This window comes from Antechinus flavipes, chromosome 4 (genome assembly GCF_016432865.1).
Source record: "Antechinus flavipes isolate AdamAnt ecotype Samford, QLD, Australia chromosome 4, AdamAnt_v2, whole genome shotgun sequence".
Classification (NCBI taxonomy): domain Eukaryota; kingdom Metazoa; phylum Chordata; class Mammalia; order Dasyuromorphia; family Dasyuridae; genus Antechinus; species Antechinus flavipes.
In genome coordinates this window covers 131,747,108-131,769,863 of record NC_067401.1, presented here as the reverse complement: position 1 = coordinate 131,769,863, position 22,756 = coordinate 131,747,108, and the positions used below count along the sequence as shown (strand labels likewise).

Below are 22,756 nucleotides of genomic sequence, written 5' to 3'. Positions count from 1 at the left end.
TCCCAACGTGATGGTAAGGATCAAATGTGATAATATATGTAAAACACTTTGTACACTTTAAAGCATTATATATAAATATGCCATCAGGACTGCTTTCCCTTAATGATATGAGTGTTTCTTCGTGGGAACCGAAGGAAGAACTGTCTGGAAAAGGTAATAATAGCACCTAGACTTTGAGGGAGGGGTGGAGACTGTGGTTTCACCTTCCTTAGGACTGCGATAGAGAAAAGCCATAAAGATGAAACTAAAACTCTTTCACCAATTGACCCAAGCCCTTCCCTGCTTGGAGGGGGAGGGGGAAGTGAAGGGGTGGACATCATCACCTGGGTTAGCCAGCTTTGACTAAGCCTGACTCCTTCCCTCTCCTCCACCCTGAATCCCAATCTCCCTCAGCTTCAAGGCCCTGGAGGAGCTGGGTGGAGCTGAGTGGAGGGGTGAGGTCTCCCTATTCCATAAAGGAAGAAGCAAAGAATTGATGACACAGTTTAGGTCACATGGCAGACGGGCTGGGGACATTAAGGCATAATGAGAACGGTGTCTCCCAGATTTTCCTGCATCTTCTAAGACTAAGAAGTAGGAGGAGTAGCCTTCTGTCCTTCTTTTCTTTTCTTGGTGGGTGAATAGCATGTGAATTTGGGGAGTAGATATAATAAATATTTACTTAGCTACCTGCCCCCAAAACAAGTCAATTTTCTTTCGTTCTTTTTTTTAAAGACAGAATCTATCTCTCTTGCTCAGGCTGGACGTGCAGCAGCCTTTCTTGGGCTAAATACCATTCTAGAGAATCTGTATCTTGGGGACTCAGGGGGCCCTCAGCTCCCAGGGGTTTGCCATATTTATTGGTGCAAGATTTAGCTCAGACACCCAACTGGCTTTAGTCTACTTGCAGCTCAGACCTCCCAAGCCTCAGCCTCTTTCTTGCTGGGTTAGTTTCTCCCCAGAAACAGCTGTCCTGTGAGACTGGTCTTTAGTAACAGGTTATTTTCTGTACAAAGGACAATTCCCAGAGACTCCAATTCTCCAAAGTTGGACTTGACATATCTATGTTGGAGGCTCCCTCTGCTGGCTGGTAGGAGAGAAGCAGTCCCTGGAGGTAGGGGCTCCAGGCAAAACAAGTAGGGAGATGGATTTTGGGGAAGGTGAGTCATGAATTTGGGCTTTAGCCACCAGCCTCCACCCTCCCTCCTATCCACTGTCCCTCCTTCTACTCTCTTTCTCCATCCTAAGTCTGAGGCAAGACTAGAACAGGAAAACAAGTCCCAATTTTCTGTTTCAAAACACCCCTCTTTTTCCCTGCGGCTATCCCAAAAATGAGATGTGACCCCTGGTCCTCTTGGCTCCTTCCAGCCATCTTCATTCAGAGGAGTGAGAATCAGCAAAGCAGGGTCTGAACAGGAGCTATTTCCAAATCTCTAGTTCTAGATTCTTGCTATACTGTTTCAAAACCAAATGTTCTCAGATCTCTCCCTATCCCAGATAATCAGCAGTTCACCCCCATTCCCAAGACGGACAAGAAGAAATCCTTGGGAATTTTATACCAGCACATTTATATCAATCCTCCTCCTCCTCATAGGACACAGACCCTCCATAGGACTGTCATAATCTTCAGATAAGAAAATTAAATTTCAGAGAAGGGAAGTGACTTCCTAAAGTTCACCCAGCTAATTAATGAGACAGCCAGGGTTTGAACTCCGACTTCCCAACTCTTATTCCAGTGCACTTTTCCACTACAGTACGCTGTTCCTCTTGTCTCCAACACTTGTCAAAGTCCACTTTAAGGCATCATCCAAGGGTTGCAAGTGCTTCCATCCATAGCTTCATTGCTAAGAATCTCGGGTTCCTGAGTCCAGAGACTTGGGACAGAGGAGGGCAGGAGAAACCAAGTAGAGTGGGGAAGTTCTCTCCCGTCCCCCTCGGACAATACATGTGGCCCTGGCTCCATTGGAACTAGAGAGAAGAGATGAAGAATGCAAAATTGAACACCTGGAGGGGTGGAGACCCTAAGGTTTGGGGAGTGGGGTGGAAGCGGGGGGCGGGGGGGGGAATGCCAGTTCTGTTCATCATGAATTTTTAATAAATATTTGTTGTTGTCTCTGCTGCTGCTTCCTCGGAGGTAGAAGGGCCTGGTCATTTGGAGTGCTCCCTACAGCAAATTCATCTCACGCTTGCTCAGGCTCTGAATGGAAAAAAGAAAAATCAGGATTAGTCTTCCCCACCCCTGAAAGCTCCAACTAATGGTTCCACATCAGGATTGGTCTCAAAGGAAAGGGGCAACCCGATAAGCATAGAGTAATGAGTAAACATTTGGTGGAAAGATTACCTCAAGACTTCTCCTGTCTAGAAGCAGAATCTTTACCCAAAACCCAAACAAGTTTTTCTCATACTAGACACTCTCTAGGAAGGCAGCTTATTTTGTCCCCATTCCTACCCTCTGACCCACTGAGTCCCACTCACGTCTTTTGGGAATTTCTTTATATCGTCTAATCTCTATTACACATCCCATCCCAATTAACTTATTCCCCACACAGACCCCAACCCTCTCCCAGGTACTGACCAGCTTCTGCCTCATCACCCTTGGCATTGGGCTCTTGCCACCAATCTGCATAGATGCCTTCCTCATAGTCACCGTCTCCTTCAAACTCTGCATCTGATGGTGGTGGTTCTGACTCCAATGGTGCTTCTGTCTCCTCTAGCTCCATCTACACTGGCCCACAGGTAAAAGGAAAGGGAATGAGGAAGTTAAATGGTCATGTCTAATTAAAGGGCCCCAGGGCAGCATCATTTCCCCCAACATGGGATCACAGACTTTGAAATTAGAAAGGACATTCAAATCCAATCACTGAATTTTACAGATTAGGAAATTGAGGTCCAAAGACATGAAATGGCAAAAGTCATAAACAGCGAAGTTAGGATTCAATCTGTGTTATAATAGTGATTTGCTGGAGCCAGATCTATCTGGAGAGGCAATTGTTAAATTTTCAGCATAAGCAAATGATACAAATGAAGGTTTTATTTACTGTTTCGTTGATTGTCTAAACTTAAGAAAGAAGTGAAGAAAATGGTAATACATCAAATTTAGAACTTAAACTTATAAGTATTTCAGAGGAAAATTGTTAAATATTTGCCAATGTGCCATTAGATATGACAGCAAGTATTCTTTCCTCTACAATATATTCCCTCTTTACCACCACCATCATCACCCAGGTCCTTCTCAGTCCAAGGATCCAGAAATAGAGTAGCCTGGATCCATCTGGTATGGTTCAAGAGGTCCCAGGAAACTTCCTAATTTAATCCAAACCAATGAGCACTATTAGCACTGGAATAAGTGCCAGAAGTACAAGAAAGAAACAAAAGTTCCTGTCTTCAAGGATCTTACATTTTATCTTTGGACCTCAATAGGTAAATATATAGGTATATACATGATAATCTGAGGAAAGAAGAAGTAGTAAACACAGACAATTAAGGGACCTGAAAAGACTTTCCTTAGAAGATAGCACAAAAACTGAGGGAGCCAAGGAATTAAGAGGCAGAGACATAAGGCAGAGAGATGGTTCTGGGTCTAGAGAGAATGCTGAGTTAGAGGAACAGCAAGTAAGCCAGTTTGACTGGAATTTAGAGTTAGTAAAGGAGCAGCAAGGTACAAAGGGAGGCTGGAATCAGATAGTGAAGGGACACATTTAATGAGGAGACAGTAGGAAGAGAACATGAAAGTTGCCTTTTAGTACTGGAAAGGCTGTCATAAAGTGATACTGCAGGGTTTCTGACAGTTTGGGTTCAAGTTGTAAATCTGATATATTGGCTCTAGTACTTTGGGCAAGTCAGCCATAGTGCTGGAAAAAATTGGGAAGATTGTAAATTGCAGAAAAGGTGCCAACCTACTCTGGAAGAAGGGATTTCTTTATTGGATAGTTCCTAATACTAATGAAATTAGTCTGCTCCTTACAGCTCATGTCAAAGAGGGATTAGACCTTTTCTGCTTGGCCTCAGGGGACAAAACCAGGAGCATGGAATGGAAGCTGCAAAGAGGAGAATTTATGCTTTATATCAGAAAAAGCTTCCTAATAATTAGAGCTTTCCAAAAATGGAACAGGCTACCTCCAAAAATGGTGCATTCCTCCTGGGAGAGAGGCAGAAGAGAGTTAAAAGAACAAGTCCAATAGGTAGGCAGGGAACCAGATGGGAATTATATTACAAAAACCAAATGAGGAGAAAGTATCCAGAAGAAAAGGGTATTTCAGTACCAAATGCTGCAGAGGGTTTGAAAAGAATAAAGAATGAGAAAAAACCATCAGGTTTAGCACTTAAGAGAACCTTAGATCACATGATTGCAAGATTACAGAGAAGTTGTTTTCCACAAACCTCTGCCATTCAAAAAACCTCATAAAAAAGGAATTATGGATTTAAAGTAAGCAAAGCTGAATCCCAAAGGCAAAAAGACAATATGTACTGCACAGAATGAAAAACAAAAATAAAAACCATGGAATAATATTAGAATTTGAAGAGTTAGGGTTTCTATTTGGTGTCCCTAATGTTCTAACCCACTTTATTTACAGGATTCAGACAGCACTGGCAATCTTATTATAAGCTTGTGCTTCAGCAGTTGGGGTCTCTGCCCAGTCCCTCAATAATAGGGACTCAACTTGAATACTTCCACCCACTCACAAAAGTGAGTCTCGCAAGAGACTGTAGACATGCATTCTCTACCATACAAAGGAAAGGAAGAGCAAATAGGGAGGAGGTAAAGAAAGTGGGTGTTGATGCTCTGTAGCACAAACAACTAAGAAGAAAGAGCTTCCCTACCTGAAGAAAAGGGACTGAAAATCCAGCTGGACCAGTTCTCTCTCCCAGGAGTTTTCTCTAGCTAGAGCCTGGATTGTCCCTATATTCTTCAACAAGAAGAGGCTGTGAAAATCCAGTGTTAGAGTATCTGTGTAGTAGGGGAAAGGAGGGGAAACCAAAGAGTGAAAGGAAAAACTTGTATGAATGACATACAAGAGTAAGACTGAAAGACCAGAAGTTTAGAAGAGAAAGACTAATTAAATTTTTAAAAAAAGAGTTGATGTTTAAAAATTATCCATGCATATGTTTTGTAAATAAAAAGCTTTAATAAAAAAAATAAAAATGTAAAAAATGAGAAAGACTAATTAAAAACCTAGTTCACACATACACTAACAGAATCGCATAAACAGAAAGAAAAAATGAGTAAAAATTCAGAGAGACCAAAAAAGAACAAATATTATATGCTAAAGGGCCAATGAACCAAAATAGTCTCTGAAAAAGAGAATCCTGTGGACTTATATAGAGAACAAGGAGGAGTAGCAAGATGTTTCAAAATGGTTCCCCAAAAAAAAAAAGGTACAGTTGTTAAAAGAAGATATTGGAAGTTAGACTAGAAATAAGAGTTCTCAAAAAGCTTTCAAAAAAACCAAGAATGCAAGTCTTAGAAGACAATATTTTCTTCAAAGAAGAGACTCCGGAAGAGAAAGTGATAGATTTGAAAACCAAAAATAATTATGGAAACAAAAAAAAAAAACTTAAGAGATAACAGAAAAAATACCAAAAATGAGGGGAAACAGTCATAACTTCACATCAAAATGGATGAAATAATGCAATAAAGTGAAAGTGTTAGAATGGATTTTTAAAAACCCAACAATTTACATGTATACAAGAAATACACATAAAAATAAAAACACAGAACAGAATGAAAAAGAAATTATTTGTAACCTTGGAGAATTTCTCTTAAGTGGTGAAGCTGGAAGCCTGATTACTGGAGAAAAGGAAAATAAACCATAATGAGATATTAGAATTTCATAATTCTGTATAATAGAGAAAGAACATTTTGGGCAATCACAAGATTAAAACAATGTGACCATCTCTGAGTCTGGCTGAAGTGGAGTGAAAGCACAGGTTATGAAAATTAAGAAAAGACTTATGAACTAAAAAGTCTACAGCATCCCAAATGTACAAGCAGGCATTAGGGTACAGAAGACTGTGAATTAGGTATTGATTTCCTTGAGAAAGGAGGGAGAATGACCCGGGAATTGTTAGATAATGAGTACTCAGATTTTTAAAGGGTGATATCTCTAGATAGAATAATCCTCAAAAGAGAAGTTGTGTGATGTCAGCAGGGAGAGAGTCTGAAAGTGATAGTGAGAAGCAAGCCTACTTCTCCACCTTTTCCCTGAGAGGAAGAAAAGAGGAGACCATGAGAAAATGAATATCCAGTCAGTACTGGAAAGGATGAGGAGGGACATAGTGTCTTCTGGGGGAGTCAGGTTTCTGTGTATTTGAGAAAATGGAAAGATTGAGAGGAAAAGATCGAGGATGAAATGTCCAACAGAAGAAGTCAGAGGGAATAGGGAAATAGCAACGTTGAGGTGAAGGAAGATGAAAGATTGGGAAGCCTAAGCAAAATCACCAGGATTAAGAAGGAAAGAGTTGCTAGTTTACTAGCTATTGGAATAAAATACCATTTGACCAGGACTCTCTCATTCAGGCTCATGGTATGGTCAAGGATGTCAAGAGAGCCTCTAAAAGTACTCCTACAGAGACCTAAATTCCAACATTATTAATAAAGAAGTCTTACTTTTTGAAGTCAAGCATACTCCTTTCTCTAGGTCCTTTTTTGACAGAATATACACATAGATAATTTTTCAACATTGACCCTTGCAAACACTTCTGTTCCAACTTTTCCCTTTCTTCCTTCTATCCCCTCCCTTTGATGACAGGCAGTCTCATACATGTTAAACATGTTAAAGTATACCTTAAATACAATATATGTGTACATATTTATGCAGTTCTCTTGTTGCACAAGAAAAAATGGATTTAGAAAGGTAAAAATAACCTAAGAAGAAAAACAAAAATGCAAGCAGTCCTCATTCTTTCCCAGTGTTCCTTCTTGGGGTGTAGCTGGTTCTGTTCACCACTGATCAATTGGAACTTATTTGTATCCTCTCATTGCCAAAGATAGCCACTTCCACCAGAATTGATCCTCATATAGTATTGTTGTTGAAGTGTATAATGATCTCCTGGTTCTGCTCATTTCACTCAGCATCAGTTCATGTAAGTCTCTCTCAACCTCTCTGTATTCATCCTGCTGGTCATTTCTTAAAGAACAATAATATTTCATAATGTTCATATACCATAATTTACTCAGCCAATCTCCAATTGATGGACATCCATTTAATTTCCAGCTTCTAGCCACTACAAACAGGGCTGCCACAAACATTTTGGCACATACAGGTCCCTTTCCCTTCTTTAAGATTTCTTTGGGATATAAGCCCAGTAGTAACTGGATCAAGTAGCAATTGGATCCAGTAGTAACTGCTGGATCAAAGGGTATGTACAGTTTGATAACTTTTTGAGCATAGTTCCAAATTGCTCTCCAGAATGGTTGGATGTATTCACAATTCACAAACAATGCATCAGTGTCCCAGTTTTCCCGCATCCCTTCTAACATTCATCATTATCTTTTCCTGTCATCTTAACTGATCTGATAAGTGTGTAGTGGTATTTCAGAATTGTCTTAATTTCATTTCTCTGATCAATAATGATTTGGAACACCTTTTCATATGAATAGAAATAGTTTCAATTTCATCATCTGAAAATTGTCTGTTCATATCCTTTGATCTAGGGTCCTTTTTTAAACTATGAATTTTCTTTCAAGGAATAGGGTCTTAAGTTTTATACTTTCAGAGTGACATGAGACTTGTCTGAATTGATGCAGAGTGAAGGAAGCTGAACGTGGAGAACAATTTATACTATAATAATAATATTATAAAGATAAACAACTTTGTAGAATTAAGATCTCTGATCAAGGCAATGACTAACCACAATTCCAAAGAATCTATAATGAAGCATTCTACCCTCCTCCTGAGAGAGAGGCAATGGAATCAGAATACAAATTGAATCATAAAATTTTTTGAACACGCCCACCATGGAAATTTGTCTTGCTTGAGTCTACATATTTTTTAAAAGGATTTTTTCCCCCTACTTGGTAGGGTGGGGGGAGAAGAAAGTAGGAGGAAGAAAACATTTTTTGTCTAATAAAATTAATTTAATTTAAAAGTTTTAAAGTCCAAGTGAGTAAATCTGTCAGATCACTTAGTGGGAAATAATTTCCCAGGCTGCTCTTCTCTTAAATAAAGTAAATCTGGGATCACATGAAAACATTGTTTTTGAAAAAGCAGAGAGCAAGGGCTGTAGGGAGAGGGAGGTTTGTAGAGTGGGTGGTCCTGAAGTTGGCAATCAGTTGGTTAATAAGTAATGAGAGGGGCAACTAGGTGGTGCAGTGGATAGAGCACCAACCCTGAAGTCAGGAGGACTTAAGTTCAAATGTGATCTCAGACACTTAATGCTTCCTAGCTGTGTGATCCTGGGCAAGTCACTTACCCCCGATTATCTCAGAAAAAAAAAGTAATGAGAGAATTAATATTATAATGAGAAGTGAACCTATTCTAATGGGAGATTCCAGGGATGTGATTTTGATTGTCCTTTACTTCCAAATTACCCCCAACCCTGGGCAATCTGGACAAATTCAAACTGAAGTAGACTACAATGGGCTTCCCCACTTGGGTGGGGTCTGAACAAAATTGAGAAGAAAGTTAATCTAATCTCAGCAATGTCCTCTAGATGCTGGCTTACTCAAGTAGAGAATGAGGTTCTAGGAAGGGAAAAAAAACCTGGATTTCCTCAATAATTGGTAATTGAATAATCATTTCTCTAACAAATCCTATATAAAATGAAGAAATTGGATTGATTTCTAAAGTCTTCCAGCTCTAAATTCTATGACCTTATATAATCATCATTATATCTCTTCCTAGAGGCAGTTTCTTCTAAAATGCAGCAGAATTTATGAACAGTACCCCACAGGAATACACACACACTTACCCATGCATCCTTCAGAGTCAGGAAGAAGTAGAGCACTCACCTCATCATCTGATTGCAAATATAATCGAGCAAAATCTAACAGTTCCCGGAGTTCTGTGGTCTGGTTATGGTACAGCATTGCTTCCTGGGGTGAGAAAGGTGAATGGAGCACAGGATTATAGATTTATATCTCACTTATACTAGCAACCTCACTCCAGCTAACTACTAGTTGGGGCTGCATGTCTTTGCTTGCTGCCTCCTACACAAAGCCCACATTTATTATATTTCAGGGAGATGTTACCTACGGACTGATGAGACTCGAAGATTCAGGAGAGCAGGGAGAAGGCTAATTCTGGGGCCCACAAGAGAAGGGGGCTTGGGACAGAACATCTCTGGCCTGAACTCTTAGGTACCACAGAGATGAAGTGTGCAAGCAGGTTAGCTTGATCTTGACCTTAGCATAGCTTTCCCATCTCCAGGGGGATAAGACTGAAAGGACCCAGGGAACATGGTTCAACCTCAGCAGGGCTGGTAAGGAAGTCAGGATTTGTTCCTTTAAAACAAAATAAAATATAACATGAGAGTAACTCAAAAGTAAGCCCCACCTCTCGGGGCTGGAAGTCCTCCTCCTGCAGCCCCCATCGCTCTCGGTGAAATCGGTAATACACCAAGTTCTGCTGCATTACGCTGTCTGCAGGGTCAAAAAGCATGTAGCTGGCTACACTTCGGGCAGCCTGCCGAACATCGTTCACTGGGAAAACAAAGATACATTAAGAGGGAGCCATCCCCATAGTGTGTTGGGAATGCTCTTTCTCCTCCCTTTCCCCATTATTCATCTCTTTCAGCTTATTTCTTCCCTCCCTTCCTGCTTCTATCTCCAGGAATTCCTTCCCTGGCTTTCATCTCACCCCTCATCAGTGACTTTACTCTCCCCTTCCTAGATATTCTTCCCGTCCTTCCAACATTCAGCCTCCCTCCTTTCATCCTTCTCAGGTTGCTTTGGTCCTCCCCTGAATGTCTCCCAAACTATTCTTGCCCCAAGTCCCCTCTGTTCCTGTACCTACCAAGATCTTCCCAGGCCTCCTCACATCCCATCATTCCCCTCTTCTATGAGGTCCCCAATTCTCCAACATCAATTACTTGCAACTATCTTTCCCATCCTTTCCTTCTTCCCCCATGGAAAGACTTACATTTGTAGTAAGCAAACTGAAGGTAGTGATACATGGTAGCCACGAATTTGTCCACAAAGTAGCCACCCACATTGGGGGTTAAATTGGTTTCACAGTCCACTTTGCACTGCAGAGATTCTGCAAAACGGTCTGGAAGATGGGAGAAGATGGGGATGGGAGATGGAGAAATGAAACAATTATAATCTCTAACCTGTCCCAATCCAACCTTAGACTAAATCTCAACTCACTAATGCATTGGAGTTGTGAACAGATCCAGCCATTCTGTAGAACAATATGGAACTATGCCCAAAGGACTATCAATTGTGCATATTCTTTTTTTTCTTTTTCCCCCTGAGGCAATAGGGGTTAATTTCTTGCCGAGGGTCTGAGACCAGATATGAACTCAGGTCCTCCAGACTTCAGGGCTGGTGCTCTATCCACTGCACCAACTAACTACCTGCCCCTGTGCATACCCTTTGATCCAGCAGTGTCACTACTGAGTCTGTATCCCAAAGGGAAAAAGAGGGGAAAAGGACCCACACATGCAAAAATGTTTGTGGCAGCCCTTTTTGTAGTGGCAAGAAACTGGAAAATGAGTGGATGTCCATCAGTTGGAGACTGGATGAATAAATTATGGTATATGAATGTTATGCAATATTATTTTCTGTAAGAGATGTAAGAGATCTGATGCCAGAAAAGCCTAGAAAGACTTAAATGAATTGATGCTAAGGGAAGCTAACAAAACCAAGAGAACATTGTACACAGTAATAGCAAGATTATATATGATGATCAACTATGAGAGACTTGACTCTTCTCAACAATACTTTGATCCAAGACAATTCCAAAAGACTTTGGATGGAAAATGCCATCCGCATCTAGAGAGAGATTTATAGAAACTAAATGCAGATCAAAGTATACTACTTTTCACCTTTTTTGTTTGCTTGCTTTTTCTTTCTCATGGTTTTTCCCTTTTCTGATTTTTCCTTTCACAAAATGACTAATATGGAAATATGTTTTAAATGATTGTACATGTATAACCTATATCAGATTGCTTGCTATTGTGGGAAGGGGGGAGGTAAAGGAGGAAAGGAGAAAAAATTTGGAACTCAAAATCTTCAAAAATGAATGTTGAAAACTATCTTTACATGGAATTGGAAAAATAAAATACTATTGAATTAAGAAAAAAAAAAGATTATTCCTATCCTTTGGATTGTAGCATTCAACAAGATCCCTGGGGAAAGAACTAGGGGCTCAAGGAATCTGAAGGAGTTATAAGGAATCTCAGATGGAATTATAAAGGATAGTGCTCATTCCTGAGAAATTCCAATGTCACTTCCTACATTTTTTCTCCCTAGAAAATATTTTGCATTGTTTCATAACCAAGTCACCAAAGATGTCATTGAATAAATGAATGGTGAAGAAAAAAAGAAAGGTTGGTCATGTGGTTAAGAGGGAGACTTTGTGTTCCACTAGTATCCCCAATATTGAGACTATTCATCAAAAGCTCCCTCCTCATCTCATATCACTTAGATTTCTTCTCCTGACACCTAGCCCTTCCTTCATACCTGACTCAAAAGAAGAGAATATTCTGTTCTTGCCAAGGCCAACCTCTCTACATGCATCCTTAATATCATCCCATTTCATCTTTATTATATGTCCCCATTTTCCCTCTTATTAAACCATCTCTTCCTATTTACTACCTCTGTCTACAAACATACCATGCTTCCTCATCCTTCAAAAACAATAAAACCTTTACTTGTTCCTACCATCCCTGCTAGTTATTGTCCTGTATTTCTTCTCCTTTTCAGTTTGACTCCTTGAAAATCTTCTATACTAGACACCTCCATTTCCTCTCTTCTCACTCATTTCTAGATCCTTTCCCAGTTGAATTCCCACCTTATCATTTAGCTGAAACTGCTTTCTCAAGTTACTAATGAATTCTTAATTGCCAAATCTAATGACCTTTCCTCCCATTTCTTTTTTTAATATTCACAAATACTTATTGCATTTAAAAATTTTAATAATAGTCTTTTTATTTTCAAAATACATGTAAAGATAGCTTTCAACATTCACCCTAACAAAACTTTGTATTTCAAATTTTTCTTCCTCCTTTCCTCCATCCCCCTCTTCTAGACAGCAAGTAATCCAATAATGGTTAAATATGTGCAATTCTTCTAAACATATTTTCACATTTATCATGTTGCACAAGAAAATTCAGATCAAAAAGAAAAAAATGAGAAAAGGAAAAAAAGCAAGCAATCACACAAAAGATGAAAATACTATATTGTGATCCACATTCAGTCCCCATAGACCTCTCTCTGGATGCAAATGGCTCTCTCCATCACAAATCTATTGGAATTGGCCTGAATCACCTCATTGTTCAAAAGAGCCAAGTCTATCATAATTGATCATCATATAATCTTCTTGTCAGGTACAATGATCTCCTGGTTCTGCTCATTTCATTTAGCATCAGTTCATGCAAGTGTTTCCAAGCCTTTCTGAAATCATCCTGCTTATCATTTCTTTTAGAACAAGAATATTTCATTACATTAATATATCACTACTGCAACATATGTAACATATAAAGGACTGCTTGCCATCTAAGGGAGGGGGTGGAGGGAGGGAGGGGAAAAATTGGAACAGAAGTGAGTGCAAGGGATAATGTTGTAAAAAAAATTACCCTGGCATGGATTCTGTCAATATAAAATTATTATAAAATAAAATAAAAAAGATATATTTAAAAAAATTAATATATCACAATTTATTTAGCTATTCCCCAACTGAATGGACATCCACTCAGTTTCCAGTTCCTTGCCACTACAAAAAAGGGCTGCTACAATTTTTTTTTTGCACATGTGGGTCTTTCCTCTTTTTTATGATTTCTTTGTTTCCTCACATTTTTTAATCTCTCTGCAACATTTGACATCGTTTGCCTTCTTCTACTGAATATTCTTTCCTGTGTTGATTTACATGTGACTATTCTGGTTCTCCTGTCCCTGATCCATGTCATGTCCACTAACTATAGGTGTCCCCAGCTGCTCTGCCCTGGACCCATTTCTCTTCTCCTTCAATACTATATCAATTGGTGACTTCATCAGCTTTCATAGGTTCATATCTCTACATAGATGATTCCCAGAGCTATACCCGCATCTCTCCCCTAATTTCCAGTACAGAACCTTCAGCTGCCTTTTAAAAATATTTGAGTACTCTCAATATGTACAAAAGAGAATTCACTCTTTCCCTCAAATCCTTTCCCGCTTATGAAATTCCATACTTACAATAAAGATAACACCATCTTCCCAATCCCCCAGGTTGAAAAGTTCTGTATCATCCTTGACTGCTCATTCTTATTGATTCTACATACTCAAATCTACCTTGACAGCACCTCTCATTTACATTCCCTTCTCTCTATTGACACAAACATTACCATATTTCAAATCTTCATCACCTCACACCTGAACTACTAAAATAATTTCCTAATTGGTCTCTTTGCTTTATTTCTCCTCATTCTAATCTCTACTCATCTGCAAAAGTGATTTTCCATTTCAAACACACACACACACACACACACACACACACACACCCCTCATATCACCACTCATTAACCTGAAGTTGCTGCTAGGATTTGAACTGGTTGATTGATGTCCTTTGTTCTCAAAGAGGACTGTTACATCACTATATTGAATCGAGATACAGAGTGTCTAATTATGAGTGATCAGACCAATATGAACTATCACAGGTCAAGAACAAATAATCCAGATGAACTAATTAGTTCTACTTAGTACCTTGTTTCAGGTTCTGGCCCAAAACATCTTCTTATAAGATCAGATCAACTCTAATGAGTTAGCAGTTTGTAAAGATTCCAACATTTCCCCGTTTCTTTTGTTTTAGAACATAGGATGGTCATGACCTCCCTGAGTTCTCAAGGAGGTGAGAACCCCCAAAAAAGGTGATCACGTCTTCCCTGACACCTCAGGAAGGGAGATGAAAACACCAAAGGAAATAGGAAGTCAAATAAGATTAGCAGGTTTCTGAAGGGGCTCACTTGAAACAGGTACACATAAATCCATGAATATGGGCCAGAACTTTGAAACAGATATATATGGTATACGTAAATCCATCAATATGGGAGGCATTATACATAATTTACATAAGCACATAGCAATATAACACAGGCTAGTAGTAATGTAACAAATAACATGAATCATCCTGAAAATTTACAAATGTCCACAGAAATAGTTCAAAAAGGATTCCATTGTCCATTAGTTCATGTGCCAGGAATCCAATAGTTCCTGTAAGCCCTGAAGTACTGCAAAAGTCTCATCAACAATTTTTCATCTCAAGGAATCCAATAATTCTTGCTGTTTTTTCTTTCAAGAATTAAGACAGTTTCATCTTGTGGTAGGAAATCCAATGATTCCTGAAGATTTTAAAAGTCTTTTTAACAGTCTCATTGTCAGCCATCTGATTCTTTCTCCATCTGTGGAAATATAAGCAGATCCTCTTCCCCAAGCAGTTAACCTATCTAATTCCCTTCTATTTACCAAATTTGGGATTTCTCCTCATCATCTAATAATTACATTGGAGCTGTTTGCACTGGATATTGTCTTGTTGTCTTAAAAGGCCTGTATTCTTCCCAACTGTAATCCTGATTGCTTTTCTGTTGGTTGATGACATCAGAGTCCTGAATTTTTAAAGTCTCTCTGGGTGTAACCTCAGCTGCTATCATGCTCCACCTGTCTTTTGATTGATACTTTGGAGCTGGGCCCTGCCTCTCATTCCTCTGGGTCAATATACATTTAGAGGCCCAGTGAAAGCCTCGATTACATTTTGGACATGGGGTTTTGGGTTTTCTCTCACCCTGTCTTCTCACCTTATCTCCATTTCTACATTGGGCTCTTAGATGTCCAATTTTTCCACACTGAAAACATCGACAAGTTTCTCTAGAATTCCTTTGCCAAGAAGGACCTTGTCTTTCCATGTTCATCATAGTTTGGGTATAATAAGCATTTGTGCCCACTGTGGCACAGCGTCTTATGATCGCCTCTAAAGGAGCATCTTTGTCTAGTCCCCATATAATTCTCTTGCAAACCTCATCCAGTCATTTGGGGTTAAGATTTCATAAGACAAATTATCTAGTAACATCTTCACATAAGATGATGTAGCCCCATAAAGAGTGCAACCCTTTTTCAAATCTTTAATTTTTTCCAAATTAAAAGGAGTGTATCTTCTCCCTTTTTGACCTGAGGAGTTGAGCTCTTCAATCACAGGATATGCATTTATAAAATCAGATATATCTTCTCCTTCATTTTTTGCTTTAATTAATGCTTTTTCTAATCTTGTCAAATTCTGCTTTACAGGAGAAGCTGACTGTGTTTCTGTCTCTCTCCCTCCCCCTTGTTCCATCCATGAAGGGTTAATTGAGGGGAGAGGGTCATGAGATGTGGAATCACCTAATTCCTCCTGCTGTGAAATATCATACTCAGAATTGTACTTAACTCCATTCTTATCTGATTCTTGCTCCTTTTCACCTGGTATAGTTGACACCTCTGCCTCCTGCACTTTCTTTTTCTTCATTCTAACACTTAAAGAACTTCTTATAGCCAATTGTATTAAATTATATGTATTAATTATGTCTTTGGAAATTGAGTCAGGTCCATTTCTATTATAAAAAAGATCCTCTCTTTCTAATGTCCACTGCATTGAGTTTGAATTAGATCTGTAGTATTCACCCAGTTTTTCTCCTATCAATTTCCACTCGTCTAAATCTAATTCCTTTTCTGTAGAGAACCAAGGACATATGTACTTAACACTTTCTAAAAGTTCAGTGATCTGCTCCAAAATTATAATCAAACCTTGGCTTTCCATAACTTTGACAATGCTCTCTAAACATTTTCCTTGAACAGAAACAGAAGGCTGTTTTCTAAACATCTGTCCCATCTTAGCTGAAATTCTACTTTAACTCTTTTAACAAAATTTCTTTGTTGCACTCACCCTAATTTCTGAGTCAAGAAGACTTTTCCACTGGAATCAGGATTTTGTCAGTCCCACGTTCAGGGAGCCAAAATGTGATACTAATTAGTTCTACTTAGTACCTTGTTTCAGGTTTTGGCCCAAAACATTTTCTTGTAAGATCAGATCAACTCTAATTAGTTAGCAGTTTGTAAAGATTCCAACACGTTCAGAGTGAAGCTGTCTTTAAATTTGTGTATCTCAGCTTGAGCTACTGCAATTCTGCTTTGCTCATAGAGCACAATGCTTTCTGTGTCTTTTTTGATGCAGGCTTGTTATGTTGGGCAATTCTATGCCAGTCTCACATATCTCACAGCCAATTCTAAAGTTCTTCAGAGAGATCTTGAGAATGTCATCAAATATGAGCTACTTTATCACCAAAGTCCATCACAATCTGGCTCCTTCCTACCTTTCCCAAGTTCTTACATTTTATTCCCGTCATGAACTCTACAATCCAACTACATTGCTCTGCTTGTGGTTCCTCAAACACTCAATATCCCATCTCCTGATTCCATGTATTTTCAATGACTCTCCCCATCTCTGAAATGTTTCTTTCCCCTCTTTACTTTTTCTTCATTTCCCTCATTTCCTTTAAGATACAGTTCCAGAGAGAAAGAGAGAGACAGAGAGAGACAGAGACAGAGAGAGGCACAGAAATAAAAAGATAGAGAGAATCTAAATCCCAAATTCTTCGGGAGTTTTTTCCATTCCGCTAGCTGTTACTGTTTTCTCTCTTTGGTTACTTTCCATCTACTATGTGTATATCTTTTATGGACCTAGTTACAGTTATTCCTTCCACATCATAGAGATTAGGGGCATGGCACCCCCTTGATCTATAATATCCAAATAAATGTTTTGGTTCTTCCTTCATACCAGAGAAGAAGTTTGAATTATTATAGTATAAAAAGATAAAATATGTTGATATTATACAATACTATATGCATATTTTATGCATTTCTGAGTTTCTAAACTTTTTTCTGTATAGGCTGTTGGTCTTTGTCAGCTGTATCTTCTACAAAACTCCCCCAAAATTCCCACTTAATATCTTAGGTCAACCCACAATATATCAATACCACAATGGAGGAAGTCTTGATGGGAAAGTCACAATGTGGAAAGGATAACTAATTACTTCTGGTTTCCCCTATTAGAAGGTGAACTTCTTGAGATAGGGACTATTTTTTGTCTTTCTTTATATCCTTAGTGCTTAGCACATAGGAAGTACCAAATTAATGACTTGCTGACTTGGAAAATTTGTAGTTAGGACTAAGATGGGAAGGCACATGTGATTTTTTTTCAATTTGCACTGCTGTAATACGTAGGTGCTTTGTCAATCAGTGTGGTAAAGGCTATGGCCCCCTTCTCCAAAGAATGTTTTTAAATGCACAAAACACAATGCATAGGATTACAAAGAAAAATAATTCTATTGAAATACAAAAATCAATATATTTTTAAAAATACAAATTAATGTATACCAGCTCTTTTTGTGGTGGCAAAGAATGGAAAATTGAGGGGATATTCATCAATTGGAGAATGGCTGGACAAATTATGGTATATAATTGTGATGGAATAGTATTAAGCATGATACTCTCAGAAAAACCTGGATAGATTTATACGAACTGAGGCAAAGAGAAGTAAAAAGAACCAAGAGAACATTGTACATAGTAATAAAATATTGTACAGTGATCAACTGTGAATAATTTAGTTATTCCTAGCAGTAAAAAGGTCAAATTCAATTCTAAAAGGACCCATGATGAAAAAATGCTATCTACCTCCAGAGTGGGGAGAAGGTGCACTAAGAACTGATAGAATCTGAATGTAGTTCAAAGCATACTGGGTTTTGTTTTTTTTTTTTACATTCTTTGTATTTCTTGTTGTTTTTGTTGTGTGTGTGTTTTCTTTTATAACATGACTAATATGAAAATTGTTTTATAGGACTGCTTATCTATAATCTTTATCAATTGTTTACCTTCTCAATGATAAGGGAAAGGAGGGAGGATGGAAGAAAAATTACAACTCAAATTGTAAAAAATACAAAGATTAAAAATGTTTTTATATGTAACTGGGGGAAAATAAAATATTAATTTTTTTAAAAAACACTAGTTCACAACCCCCAGGTTAAGAATCCCCTATTGTAGGAGTACTAATATTGACGAGGTTATAGGGCCATTGAATGATACTTTTCATTTTCTTACTTTTATATATGTTCTGTTCTTTTCCCCAGTAGATTATAAACTTCTCAAGGAAGATATTGTGTCTTTTTTTTTCCTTTTGGTCTTTTCATCCCTAGTACCTAGCAAGATGCCTTACATACAGTAGGTAGTTATTGAGTGTTTACTGAATTGAAATCAAGAAGTCTAGGTTAGGGAGGAGAATCTCTAGTGGAGATGTGGTTTTTAGCAGGTCTACGATGGGACAGTGTTTAAGGGATCCATTGGGGATATTTGAGTTCATGGGTGACTCAGTGGGAGAAACCTGAAGAAGTGCAAAATGATAATAAGAGACAGTAGCAAGGTACCTGCAATTGCTGGATAGAAGTCTTTGAAATCTGAGAGCTCATGGGCCCCCTCACAACCAGCCAGGCAATTGGCAAAGACAGTGAGATATTCAGCAAGAGCTCGTTCCATATCCCCAACACTGCTACGGAAATCACCACTATTGTAGAGCTTCACAGCCTGGACAAACACTGCCTGGGAGAGGAGATATTGTGGGAATCAAACCTTCTGACAAATCTTTGAACAGTATGGGAGACTCCACTCCAAAACTACTTCCCAATCATTCCTTTTTCTCCACCAAATTCACCCACTTTCTATATTTCTCCCCTCCCAACATTCCCACCTCATAGGGGTGGGCCTCCAGGTCTGTGAGGTACTCATCCACATCCAGGAGTCCCCTGTAGTAGTTAAGGTACTTGGTGGTCATCTCATGCTTGGGATTCCTTTGCAAGAAGGTGTAGGCAGCAGCTACTGCTTTCTCTAGCTGGTTAGACTAGATAGAAAGGGGGGACAAAGGATCAGAATAGAGGGATCACTCAAATTCTTGGGGACAAATCAGGAAGGAGAGGATCTTGTAATCTCAAAACAACACAAATCTCATCACAGACCTTCTAGACTCAGGAGATGGAGACAGGAGATATTGGTGGCGGGGGGAGATGGTGAAAGGGTCAGAATGGAGAGAAGATGCACTAATGGCCAAAGACAGGGGCTGGAAGGAACTGAGGGAGAAGAAGTAGATAGGGGAAAAAGTCAATCAATTCATACACATTTAATAAGCATCTGCTATGTATCAGGTATTATGTTAAGTCCTGGAAACAGAAAGACAAAACTAGAATTGTCCCTGCCCTCAAAAGCTTACATTCTATCAAAGGGAAACAAGAGGTACACATATAAAGATAAGAAAAGGTCCCTTATGGGATATAGAACTCGATCTGAGCTCTGAATAGACCTAGTGATTCTAGAAATTGGAGGTGAAAAGGAAGTGAATTTCAGGTAGAGAGGTCAAGCTGGGCAAAAAGCATAGTGAAGGAAGATGGAATGTGTTTATACTAGGAATAACAAGTAGGTCATTTTGGCTGAACCAAAAAGGGAAATAAAATGTAATAAGCCTGGAAAGGTGGGTGAAAGCCAGATTAGAAGGATTTTAAATACCAAACAAAAGAGATGACATTCTATCTTAGAGGCCATAGGGAATCATTGGAGCTTTTTAAGCAAGAGAGATGACTGGATCAGAGAAGTAACTTTAGAAATATCACTTTGTTTTTTGGGGGAGAGGATAGACCACTAAAAAGGGGAGATCCTTGAAGTAGGGAGACCAGCTAAAAGACTGCTGAACCCCTCAACAACGATACTGTATGAGGATGTATTCTGATGGAAGTGGATCTCTTCGATAAAGAGAGCTAACTCAGTTTCAATTGATCAAGGATGGACAGAAGCAGCTACACCCAAAGAAAGAACACTGGGAAATGAATATAAATTGCTTGCATTTTTGTTTTTCTTCCCGGGTTATTTTTTACCTTCTGAATCCAATTCTCCCTGTGCAACAAGAAAACTGTTTGGTTCTGCACATATATATTGTATCTAGGATATACTGTAACCTATTCAACATGTATAGGACTGCTTGCCATCTGGGGGAAGGGGTGGAGGGAGGGAGGGGAAAAATGGGATCAGAAGTGAGTGCAAGGGATAATGCTGTAAAAAATTACCCTGGCATGGGTTCTGTCAATAAAAAGTTATTTAAAAAAAAAAAAAAGACTGCTGAACCAAAAAGGGAAGTAAAATGTAATAAGCCTGGAAAGATAGGTGGATTGGAAAGGATTTTAAATACCAAGCAAAAGAGGTGACATTTTATCTCAGAGACCATAGGGAACCACTGGAGCTTTTTAAACAAGAAAGATGACAGAATCAGATATATCATTTTGGTTCTTTTGGGGTTCTTTATAGATCACTAAAAAGGGGAGATCTTTGAAGTAAAGAGAGACTAGTTAAGAGACTGCTGTAATAGTCCAGGTGAGAAGAAAAGAAAGATGAGGGCACACGGGAGAAGAGAGGCAAAGGTTGGGAGAGAACAAAAGCAAGAGTAATGGGATCAATACAAGAGAGAAATGGGAACCAGGGAGATATTAAAGAAAGAGAAAAGGGGATTGAGGGATGCTGGAGGAATGAGTCCTCATGAATGGCCTATAGTAGGCACTTGATAAATGTTTATTGAATTGAATTAACTCTTCACGGGGAGGTGAGAAGCATGCAGGGATAGTGAAGCATTATAAATGGGAAAAAGCAGAGGGGAAAAGAGAGAAGGTGAGGGGATGCTCGGGACAGAGGATTAGGGACTGGCATAACACTCAAAAGAGAGAATAGAAATAGAAAAATACTGAGGAAAGACAGGTAGGAGCTGGAGGCCAAGAAATTGAGAAGAACTAGCGATTCTAGAAGTTAGAGATGTTTTGAGAGAGAGCACAAACAAGGAATGGGGGGAAATGGGAAGGAAGACGCATACCTTGAATAGGGCATAATGAAGATACTGATAAGGCAGCCGACTCTGAAAGTCCTTGAGCAGTTGTGGAGGAGGGTAAGGTACCTGGAAGGCCGGCAGCGTCCGTTTGCACCGCCTCAGGCAGGCTGCCCGCTCCAACACCTGCCCAAAGAACCAGAGCTCTCGACCCCACTCTTCCTGCAGCTCTTCTTGGGTCCCCCAGGCTGGGGAGTGCTCCCCAGAGGGCCTGGCACTGCTGCAGTTGGCATGGCAGAAGGCCTCACTGTCCTGAAGTAGCCTGTGCAGCCTCAGGGATGCCTCCAGGTAGCGGGCGCTCTCCTTCCAGCTCTCACCCTCATACTGCTCCAGGGCATAGGCATAGGCTGAGCCTAGGGGCATGAGGTCCTCAGGGGGGAAGCCCCGAAAACTATACTTCTCATATTGTGCCCAGGCACTGCCCACCAGGAGAAGCAGAAGCCCCCACGACTGCCCCATGCCCCAAGCCCGGAGTCCCACTGGCTCCTTGAGGGCCCTGGCCTCCAGATGCTGAAGAAGGAGTTGGCAGAGGGGGAAAGGGGCGGGGATTTGGGGGACTGGTCAGGGAGGAGCAGAGGGGCAGCCAGCTGGGTCTTAGTGCCTGTCTTACTGCATGGGGGTCCTAGGGCTTACAACAGAGTGGGAATAGAAAGTTGCCTAGTTGGAGACTCCCCAAAGAGGAAATGGGAAATATCCCCAGGAATTTGTCCTTGGGGAGCCAGCAAGAAGCAATGGTCTAAACACCACCAAATTCCCAGCACCCCTTACAATACCTTCAACTCCACTGGGGAGAACAGAGCTGCCTAGAGGTCTGGCTTTAGGGAGGACACCCTAACTCCGAGCTGTCTGGCTGCAAGGGAGTGGCCCAGGCTTTCTACACGTGGAGCCCTCAATCTCCTCCACTCTTTCTGATCCAGAAATTGAGAAGAGGAACGTCTCCAAGCCCATCATTCTCTCCGCACACACGGTCCACTTCACCATACTTTCCAGATGACCAGACTGTCGGGGGCGGAGGGAGAGCGGGAATTTAATACTATTTAATCCTGTGGTTTCAGGTCACCCCATTAAAGGAGATAATATTTGTAACCAATAATAGTCGCTTAAACAGTGCTTCCCTTCTCTGTATTCCTGTCTCTGCTCCACCTCCACCAGTCTCTGCTATTCTGGAAAGTCTGCAGGCAGAAAAGGAACCCCAGCCCGTATTTCCACCCCATTTCTTCAGGGTCCTGGGAACCGAGAAGTCTTGTGAGCTGTCTAGCTCTTGGAGACCAGTGGCTGAGCACGGAGTGTGGACGGTGCTCACTCAGGAACCTTCTTGGCTTCTAGTGGGAAGCCCAGTATGGGCCTGGGAGGTTCGCTCAGCTTCACGATCTATAGTTTCTTTAAGTAGCGGGACACATCCAAAAGAGATTCCCACTCCCACTCTCCCATCCCAATTTGGGAAAGGAGGAAGGGACCTACTGGAGGATCAAGCACTCAGCCGGGCGCTAGGACCCGGTGGCAGCGCTGGGGAAAAAAGAAGCTGAAAGTTTTTCTAAGAAGTTGTTCCAACTTTTTCCTTTCCCCAGAAGCCCCTTCCCCCAGCTCTCTCCGGATGTTACCCCCCCCCCAAAAAAAAAAACCCTTACCCCCTGGGGGCGGGGCAGACGGAATGGAGAGGTGCTCGCTGTGTTTTTTTCCTCTGGCCTCTCTCCACCCCCATC

At 40.2% G+C, this 22,756-nt stretch overlaps 1 protein-coding gene across 1 annotated transcript; it reads right to left on the bottom strand.

The window, feature by feature from the left end:
• Positions 1-1,530: 1,530 nt before the first annotated feature.
• On the bottom strand, positions 1,531-21,789 carry P3H4 (prolyl 3-hydroxylase family member 4 (inactive)). Its single transcript, XM_051994486.1, has 8 exons — positions 21,042-21,789; positions 18,885-19,034; positions 18,565-18,736; positions 10,059-10,187; positions 9,474-9,619; positions 8,930-9,013; positions 2,555-2,699; positions 1,531-2,176 (listed from the first exon to the last, which is right to left on the bottom strand). The coding sequence occupies exons 1-8, from the start codon at positions 21,510-21,512 to the stop codon at positions 2,160-2,162; spliced, it is 1,314 nt and encodes a 437-aa protein (XP_051850446.1). The 5' UTR covers positions 21,513-21,789; the 3' UTR covers positions 1,531-2,159.
• Positions 21,790-22,756: the final 967 nt, after the last annotated feature.

Coding starts and splice junctions, on each gene's coding strand:
- P3H4 (XM_051994486.1), bottom strand. CDS start 21,512: ATGGGGCAGTCGTGGGGGCTTCTGCTTCTCCTGGTGGGCAGTGCCTGG. Junction 19,035..21,041: donor TTCATTATGCCCTATTCAAG/GTATGCGTCTTC, acceptor CTTTCTATCTAG/TCTAACCAGCTAGAGAAAGC. Junction 9,620..10,058: donor TCAGTTTGCTTACTACAAAT/GTAAGTCTTTCC, acceptor TTGTTTTCCCAG/TGAACGATGTTCGGCAGGCT.